At 28.4% G+C, this 10352-nt stretch overlaps 2 protein-coding genes across 2 annotated transcripts; one reads left to right on the top strand and one right to left on the bottom strand.

Moving 5' to 3' along the window:
- Window positions 1–2560: 2560 nt before the first annotated feature.
- Window positions 2561–6390, top strand: OCT59_001764 (uncharacterized protein; the record flags this gene model as incomplete). Its single annotated transcript, XM_066144059.1, has 4 exons — window positions 2561–5105; window positions 5367–5431; window positions 5509–5743; window positions 6068–6390. 4 exons carry the CDS (start codon window positions 2561–2563, stop codon window positions 6388–6390), a joined length of 3168 nt encoding a protein of 1055 aa, XP_065995259.1.
- A 1778-nt stretch (window positions 6391–8168) lies between these two features.
- On the bottom strand, window positions 8169–8620 carry OCT59_001763 (uncharacterized protein; the record flags this gene model as incomplete). Its single annotated transcript, XM_025324224.1, has 3 exons — window positions 8169–8341; window positions 8421–8465; window positions 8536–8620. The coding sequence occupies 3 exons, from the start codon at window positions 8618–8620 to the stop codon at window positions 8169–8171; spliced, it is 303 nt and encodes a 100-aa protein (XP_025187402.1).
- Window positions 8621–10352: the final 1732 nt, after the last annotated feature.

Genomic DNA, 10352 nt, shown 5'->3' with positions numbered 1-10352 from the left:
AAGTAGTACCCGATCCATTTCAGAACGTGGGTGCGACCTACTGAAAAAAAAATTTAAACAATTAATAATTAATAAATGTATTACTAATCAATCAATAAATACCGATTATCTTGAATTTTAAGGTAATTAATTAACTAAAATATTTATAATTTGCATTTTCCATGAATATACAGAAAGTAATTGGCAAAGTAAGTAACGTAAAGTCACATGATCTATTACGTTACTTCTCTTATAGGTACGGAACGTAAATTTTTTTGGTAAATACTTTACGTTACTCCTTATATTTGCCACATGATCGCGTCATGTTTATTTGTTTTTCGAATCTCGTTTCAATATAGGTTCATTTCCTCGGTTCCTTCCGGTTCTGCAATTAAGGTTCAGTTATTTTATTATTATTTTTTTTTTTAGATATTTTAGTTCTTTCAGTTCTAAAATTAATAAAGGCATGTTTTTTTATTTTTTATTTATTTTTTTTTATTTCGTTTTTATCTTATATTTCGTTTCTTACTAACTTCATTTTTTTTTACTTTATGGTTTATTTTTTACTTGGTTTCCTATCATTACCCAACCTCTTATCATGATCATTTTTTTATTTTTTGTCTCTCATCATTTCTTTTTGTCTCTCATCACTTCCTTTTGTCTCTCATCACTCCTCTTTGTCTCCCATCACTTCTTTTCGTCTCCCATCACTCCTTTTTATCTCCCATCATGTCCTGTTTCTCCTTTTTGTTTCCTATCACTTCTTATTGCTCTTTTTTACTCCCTTTCATCTTCTATTACTTTCCATTACTCCATTGTTGTTTCATTTTTTATTAGCATCTTGCTCCCTGATCATTATAATTTACTTATCTTTTTATTTATTGTTATTGTTTTTTTCTATTTGTATCAATTCATTAAAAATAAATATGGTGATTTTTTTCTTTAAAATCGAAAATGTGACTTAAATTCAGTTTTAATATTTGCAAATAAAATCTCATTAAATAAGATTATTTTGAATTAAATATGTTTGCAAAAAAATTTTTTAAAAATATCTTCGCAATAAAATTTTAAGTTTAACCGATCAAAAGTTAGCTAAGTTAAGACAATCAGCCATCAGTCGATTGATAAATTTACTCTATATATTGTACATCATGTGACATTGTGACATAATTGAAAAAAAAACCCAAGCGATGATCGCCCAGGTCTCAATTACTACAATTACTACCTGCCGATAAAACAACATCTATAATATTTTAAAAATATTTTAAAACTAATAATGTTTATAAAATTGTCTATTTTTTACATTTTTCAAATAATATAACTAATTCACATTAATTTATTATACATATTATAGGAACTTTAAACTCAAACTGATTGTAAAACATGTGTACTTTCAATTTTACAATAAAAAATTCCAGAAATTATTGTGTAAAGTGTGACCCACAACGGATATTATCAAATATTATCAGAATCATATTTAATATATTTTTTGCTTAAAAGAAGACCAAATTATTGTATAGAAAAAATTTTTTAATGTTTGTCCCCCAATCATATTGTGGCTTAGAGGTCTGCAAACGGGACCCGGAACCCGGAAACCTTAACCCGGCCCGGACCCGGCTCCGGGTTTAAGCCGGCAAATTTTCTTCAAAATTCACCTGGGCCGGGTCCGGGCCGGCACATGAATTTTCGTCAAACCCGGATTTTCGTAATTCTGGCCAAAATCGTCTTAATTCCGGCCGAAATTAAACTGGCCAAAATTAAGTTGGCCAATTTTTTTTGTTTTTACAACAAAATAATATAATAAAAGTCCGGGTCCGGTCCGGGCCGGGTTTTTGATATTTTAAGTCCGGGCCGGGCCGGGCCGGGCACCTTATGTTAATTTCCAAGTGCGGGCCGGGCCGGGTTGTAAAATAGTGGTCAATGCAGACCTCTATTGTGTAAATGATCCTATGTAATGCTTATGTAAATCAAAAATTAAACATGTTGATTATATAAATTTTAGAGCGCAGTAAATTTGTGTCACATGAAGATCTTTATGACACAGCTGAACAAAATGAATCACGTATTAAATAAGTAAAAACTTCTGGCATAGAATGTAGTTTTGCCTAAGTGAAATTAATTTGTCATCTGAAATTTTTAGTTCAAAATAATATTATCTAACTATGATAGAAAAAGTGACTATTTATCTATTGATTCTAACAACTACCTTAGTCGCACCGACAAAAATTTAGCACTACGGCATTTATGCATAAACACGTGAAATAAACAAATAAGATTTTACCTACTCAAAAAAAAAAACCTAAGTCCCTCAGATAAATAGAAATCTGACGGGGTGTGCTGTCTGTGATGATTTAAAAGTATGTCACGTGATCGCTAAATTTTTGTCGGTGCGTTGATTTTAACTCAATGCAGATCACTTACCGGAAAAAATATGACCCAAAAAAAAATTAATTTTATTTTACTTTTTTATTATTACTTCTACTTTTGGTAAAGTATTCCTTTTTAGTAACTAATTCATGATGATATAAAAAATTTGTCAAAAAATAAATTCTTTCAATAAAGTAAGTTTTTAAATTATAAAATGGAAACGAAATTTAGCAATTTAAATATCAAAAATTGTTTATATTGCAATAAACCTTTTACTAAAAAATTATGGTGTAAAGAATGCATTAATTCTTTAGAAAAATTAGCAGAAAATGGTAATAAAGAAGCAATGTTCAATTTAGCCATACATTATGGAAATGGAATGGAAAAGAATTTAGAAAAAGCCTATTATTGGTATCAAAAAGCAGCAGAAAATGGTCTTAAAGATGCAATGCTTAATTTAGTCATACATTATGAAGGTGAAGAAGAAACAGAAAAGAATTTAGAAAAAGCTTTTCATTGGCATCAAAAAGCAGCAGAAAAAGATTATATTAAAGCAATTATTAATTTGACCATATGTTATAAAAATGGAAAACGAACAGAAAAGAATTTAGAAAAAGTCTTTTATTGTTATAAAAAAGTACTTATTTTAGCCTTACGTTATGAAAATGGAAAAGGAACAGTAAAGAATTTAGAAAAAGCCTTTTATTGGTATCAAAAAGCAGTAGAAAATGGTAATGAAGAAGCAATGCTTACTTTAGCCATGCGTTATGAAAATGGAGAAGGAACAGAAAAGGATTTAGAAAAAGCCTTTTATTGGTATCAAAAAGCAGCAGAAAATGGTTTTATTATTGCAATGATGTATTTAATCATATGTTATAAAAATGGAAAAGGAACAGAAAAGAATTTAGAAAAAACCATTTATTGGTATCATAAAATAGCAGAAAGTGGTATTAAAGAAGTAATGCTTATTTTAGCTATACGTTATGAAAATGGAGAAGGAACAGAAAAGAATTTAGAAAAAGCCTTTTATTGGTATCAAAAAGCAGCAGAAAATGGTTACACTGATACAATGTTTAATTTAGCCATATGTTATGAAAATGGAAAAGGAACAGAAAAGAATTTAGAAAAAGCCTTCTATTGGTATCAAAAAGCAGCTGAAAATGGTATTAAAGAAGCAATGCTCATTTTAGCCTTATGTTATGAAAATGGAGAAGGAACAGAAAAGAATTTCGAAAAAGCCTTTTATTGGTTTCAAAAAGCAGCAGAAAATGGTTTTCTTATTGCAATGTCTATTTTAGCCATATATTATATAATTGGAAAAGGAACAGAAAAGAATTTAGAAAAAGCCTTTTATTGGTATCAAAAAGCAGCAGAAAATGGTGTTAAAAAGGTAATGTTTAATGTGGTCAATAGATATTATAATGGAGAAGGAACAGAAAAGAATTTCGAAAAAGCCTTTTATTGGTATCAAAAAGCAGCGGAAAATGGTGTTAAAGAAGCAATGTTTAATTTGGCCATATATTATAAAAATGGGGAAGGAACAGAAAAGAATTTAGGAGAAGCCTTTCATTGGTATCAAAAAGCAGCAGAAAACGGTGTTAAAGAAGCAATGATTAATTTGGCCATATGTTATGAAAATGGAGAAGGAACAGAAAAGAATTTAGAAAAAGCCTTTTATTGGTTACAAAAAGTAGCAGAAAATGGTATTAAAGAAGCAATGCTTATTTTAGCCTTATGTTATGAAAATGGAGAAGGAACAGAAAAGCATTTGGAAAAAGCCTTTTATTGGTTTCAAAAAGCAGCAGAAAATGATTACACTGATGCAATGTTTAACTTAGCCATATGTTATGAAAATGGAGAAGGAACAGAAAAGAATTTAGATAAAGCCTTCTATTGGTATCAAAAAGAAGCAGAAAATGGTATTAAAGAAGCAATGCTTATTTTAGCTTTTTATTATGAAAATGGAAAAGGAACAGAAAAGAATTTAGATAAAGCCTTTTATTGGTATCAAAAAGCAGCAGAAAATGGTTTTAATATTGCAATGTGTATTTTAGTCGTATATTATGAGATTGGAATAGGAACAGAAAAGAATTTAGGAAAAGCCTTTTATTGGTATCAAAAAGCAGCAGAAAATGGTAATAATGAAGCAATGTTTAATTTAGCCAATAGATATTATAATGTAGAAGGATCTGAAAAGAATTTCGAAAAAGCCTTTTATTGGTATCAAAAAGCAGCAGAAAATGGTCACACTGATGCAATGTTTAGTTTGGCCATATGTTATAAAAATGGGAAAGGAACAGAAAAGAATTTAGATGAGGCCTTTTATTGGTATCAAAAAGCAGTGGAAAATGGTCATACTGTTGCAATGTTTAATTTAGCCACATATTATAAAAATGGAAAAGGATCAGAAAAGAATTTAGATAAAGCCTTTTATTGGTATCAAAAAACAGCAGAAAATGGTATTAAAGAAGCAATGTTTAGTTTAGCTATTTGTTATTATAATGGGGAAGGAACAGAAAAGAATTTGGAAAAAGCCTTTCATTGGTATCAAAAAGCAGCAGAAAAAGATCATATTGAAGCAATGAATAAATTAGCCACATGTTATGACAATGGAGAAGGAACAGAAAAGAATTTAGAAAAAGCTTATTATTGGCATCAAAAAGTAGCAATAAGTAATAATAAAGTGAGCCCTAATACTAAAGTTGAATTATGTAATGAATGCAAGCAACCAGATACTGATTACCAGTGGTGTCAACAATGTAATGCTAAACAATTTCAACAAGATTTTTCAAAGTGGACTAGTAAAAATAAGTTTATTGATAAATTTATTCAAGAAGCACAATTAAATGCTAAAAATAGTTATCAAATTTTGGAATGGATACCTTATAATAAATTGACAAGTGTTAATTATTATGATAAAGGAGGATTCAGTGAAATTCATAAAGCTATCTGGTTAGATGGACCTATTTTTAGTTGGAATTTTGACAAAAAACAATGGAATAGATGTAATTTTCAAACAGGCTATGAGGTTATTCTTAAAACACTTAATAGTTCATCAAATTTAAATAGTAAATTTCTTGAGGAGGTATGTTATTTATATTATTTAATATCAAATTTTATTTTCTCTTGCAAAAATTTAATAATTTTTTATTATTTATATAGTGGAAATATCATTATAACTGTCAGAAAAAATCATTTTCAAAGTTTATTCAATTCTTTGGAATTACTCAAGATCCAAATAGCTTAAATTATATAGTAGTAATGAGTTATGCAAAAAAAGGAAGTTTGAGAAAATGCTTATCTGATATAATTAAATTTAAGTGGCAAGACAAGTTACAATTATTAAAAAAAATTATATTAGGACTTAAAGTAATTCATGAATCAAATTTAACTCATGGTGATTTACATGATGGCAATATTTTAATGTCAGATAATCACAATGAATTATTTATTATTGATTTAGGATTATGTAAACCTGTAAATGATTCACAGGATTCTGATAATGAAATTTATGGAGTTTTACCTTATATGGCGCCTGAAATATTAAGATATAATCCCTATACTCCAGCAAGTGATATTTATAGTTTTTCGATGATAATGTGGGAATTTACATCAGGTATTCCCCCATTTAAATATGAAGCACATGATCATGATCTGATCTTGAATATTTGTAAAGGAGAACGTCCTGAAATTATAAAAAATACTCCAAAATGTTATGTAGATTTAATGAAAAAATGTTGGGATTCAAATCCTGCTAATAGACCAACTATAATAATGCTTGAGAATATTATATCTGAATGGATTAGATGTAGTGATTACTATAGAATAAACAGGGATGGAAATTATAAATTTGATGTACCTAATATTGATAATCAATTAAAAGATATTATGTTGGAATTTGTTATGGCTAACAAATCTTTATCACAGGAACAAGTAAATTCTTCCATTACACAATCTCATCCACAAGCACATTATACAAGTCGCAAGCTTGCTGAAATTTTAGTTCAAGAGACTCAGGGTTTTGAATGTGTAATTGAAGATTAACATTTCTATTGTTTATTCTTTATTTTATATTTGATTATTTATCAGTTATTAATTATTATATAGTAAATAATTGTGTTATTCTACCATTTTTACAATAAAGTAATCATTATTATATTCAATATTGATAATTATTATGCAATTTGTTTAGCAGATTTAAGTTTAAATCCAATCCATACTTTAAAAATTTGGAGTAATATTATAATCATGATTTATTTTTTATAAATTATAAAAGCAGCTAAACACCTAAAATATCATCATGAAATTCATTTATTGAAGTTGCATAATCAATACTAGTATTTAACAACTTACTATTTAATGCTTCTATCCTATTTCTAATTTAGATTGATAAACTATTTTATTTGTGCCCTATAAAAAATTTTATCCGTTATTTCTATAAAAAATCCGCCTTCCACGGATCCATTCATAGTAAATGTAAATAATTCGATAAATTCCGTGATATAAGGTTATAAATTCCGGAAATATGAGCCTTTTACTATGGAAAAAAAAGATGGAATATAAAAAACGCGTCTAGATACGTTTTTAGATACGGAAAAATGCACAATTCCGTATCTCACATGATATGTTTTTTCAGTGTCTCCGTATACAAAACGTGTCTTGCAAGATACGGAATTGTGCATTTTTCCGTATCTCATAAAGTATCTAGATGTATCTAGACGTACCTCTCAATATACAAAATGTATCTTTCAGTATAAAAACGTATCTACTTTTTTATATGGTTTAGCAACACAAAAATGGACTTTATCCCTATAAAAGAATTTTGTCCTTTTTTCCTACAACAGAAAGAAGAACTAGTGGGATCCCATAATGTCATACAATGAAAACAAATATTTTATTTGAAAAAATGATGCTAAAAAATTTTTGAAAAATTTCGTTATAATTGGCGCTTTTTATAAGATAGTTTTTCATAATCATATTTTTTAGATTAAACTGATTTAAACTTGCTATATTTAAAATAATAATAAATTTATTTTTTAATAATTTATATGATGTTCAACTAATATATATAATATTAAAAAAAAGTATAAATGTTGGACTTTAATAAGTTTTAAAAAATACCGACATTTCAAATATCAAAATCAATTTCATGTGTAATATAACCTGTATTTTCAATTTAAAGAAATTAGGTTAAGATGATACAGAATTTTCAACAATATTATAATTACTTACTTTCATTGTCGACGCGTTTTTTAGAATTTTTTTTTTTAAAAAAAAAATTGCAATGCATTTCTTTATTAAACTTAAAACGAGTACATATTGGAAATACCTAGAATCGCAGACCAAAAGGTTATGCGACTCTATAGCAAAGTGTAATCTAAATATATGCAAAGGGATTGCTTCTATAATATGTACTAGGCATGCAATGTCTTAAGCGCAATAAATAATCTCCATACTCTCCCATGAAAACAGAAATAAAATACGAAAAGAAAAAAAATAAAAAGTCTAACAGACAAAACCTAACACTAAAAAAAGACAGAAAAGAAAACTGTGCTCCAGGGTATTATAGAACCAAACAAAATTACTAAAATTACGGTCTGGTTTTCTAGTAAAATCCCACAGTCTAAACTAATCAAAAACCCCTATATTAAACACTAAGATAATAAAACAATTAAAGCAATTTGACGTGCAATGGTACGGTTGGTTTGGGAGGGGTCGTCAGTCTGAAATCACAATCACTCCTTACTGTCCTTGGTCTCTGTCGCACTCTTTTTTATGTTATTATTTATCAGAAAAATTTTTACGTGATATCACGTGACCAATTATTGAGAGTATGACCCATTATTGCTCGTCTTCCTCCCACCTTCTGTCTTTTCCTTTCTATCGCTTTCAAGATTAACTTCTTCGCTTCTTGACTGAACGTTTTCCTTGCTTTTCTGAGCGCGTTTTTCAGAATTTGTATCAATATCTAATTCAAATTCTTTCATAATATAATCTAAACAAACAAAAACAAAAAAAAAATTAATTTAATGAAGCATAAATCATATTTATTGTAATTACGCAAAATATTTTACCATTATTTTCATTTTCGATTAATTTAATCTTTTTAATAATTTTGTCTGGAAATATTTTATTTAATTAGTAAATATTGAATGGCGTTGATATATAAAATTTTGACTTTTATCATACTTTTATTAAAACTGTTTTCAATTTGATTGTCGTCAAACTTGCTTAAAATTATTTTAGTTAATAATCTTAAATAAATAATTACCATTAAAAGATATATAGATTTTTGATGACGATTAGATAGTTCTAAATAGAGGTCTACAAACGGGACCCGGAACCCGGAAACCCTAACCTGGCCCGGACCCTAATCCGGGTTTGGGCGGGCAAACTTTCTTCAAAATTCACCCGGGCTGGGTCCGGGCCGGTACATGAATTTTCGTTGAACCCAGATTTTCGTAATTCTGGCCAAAATCGTCTTAATTCCGGCCGAAATTAAACTGGCCAAAATTAAGTTGGCCGATTTTTTTGTTTTTACAACAAAATGATATAATAAAAGCCCGGGTCCGGTGCGGGTTGGGTTTTTAATATTTTAAGTCCGGGCCGGGCCGGGCCGCGCACTTTATGTTACAGCTGGTTTCATAAGACCTGGGACAAACTAAATTTTTGAACCCGATCCGCCGATTCGCCGATCCGGTATTTTTAGCTGGGCACATGATCCTGATATAAATAACAACTGAACTGGATCGGTGGGTCAGGTTCAAAAATTTATTTTGTCCTAGGTCTTATGAAAACAGCTGTAATTTCCAAGTGCGGGCTGGGCTGGGTTGTAAAATAGTGGTCAATGCAGACTTTTAGTTCTAAATAGTAACGAAGTAGAGCATAATTATTAATTTTTTCTTATTATAGTTATATATTTACATTATATAGTTGCACTATATTTACCAATTTCTGCAATTATAGACTGGCATCTTGAACTTCTTGTAGACATTATAAGCATTGCAGATTTAATCATATCGCCCAAAGGTCTCCTTCAATTTGATATAGTAATGTTATTTATGCTCAAGTATCACAGAGAATATCTTTTTTATAGCTTGGCATTAAGCAACAGGTTTTTTTATTTTTTTTTTATGATAATTATGGCTTGAGTAAAAGTTAAAAGGCTATTAAAAATTTCTTGCGTTAAAAGTGAAATAATATAAACTTAAATGATAATCAAGAATTTTCTGTCAATAGAAAATCATTGAGATCATTTGAAGAAAAAAATGGTTTTAGCTTGCTTGTTATTAATTAAAATAGGAAGCTTTTCAAAACTCTTTGAACCTTACTGATACTTTTTTGGTTGATCAGATCACTTATCAATTTATCATTTGAGTTGTTTGAGAACACCCCTGTAAATAAAAGTTGATCCGTTGGACTGTTGGTAGATAACAAAAAAAAATAATAAAGCCTTTTAGCTCTAAAAATTTTTTTTTGAAAAAATACCGATAAATGATCTGCTTATATATTTTAAAAGCACATAATTTATCAATATTTATTGATTGGTCCTGGTGCGAAACAACATGTCACTGCTAGTTGTAATTTAAAATTTAATTTATCAACACTCAACACGAAACTCATTTATTTATTATTTGTTATTTTTAATAAAGAATTCTTAAAACGTATTTAGCCTGACAATAAATTATGTAGCAAATATCTCAACTATATGTATTCTCTCTTAGTTAGAAAATAGAAGTCTAACATGTTATAATTGTGAATATGAAAAAAAGCTTGCACATCTCAAATGATAAATAAATTATTTTTCACGATATACGAGTTTTTTCATATACTGTACAAGATTTTTTCAAATACAGACTAATTTATACGACTAAAAAATAATATACGATTTTTTCTTATTTTTTTTAATCAAACTCATTCATTTTTTCTCTTTACTCTGACCTAATCTTTTACCCTAATTCTTCATCTAATTTCTCTCTTTCACCCTTATCCTACTACATTGCCTT

The sequence above is a fragment of the Rhizophagus irregularis genome, chromosome 10 (genome assembly GCF_026210795.1).
Source record: "Rhizophagus irregularis chromosome 10, complete sequence".
Lineage (NCBI taxonomy): Eukaryota > Fungi > Glomeromycota > Glomeromycetes > Glomerales > Glomeraceae > Rhizophagus > Rhizophagus irregularis.
This window is presented reverse-complemented; position numbering and strand designations above follow the sequence as displayed.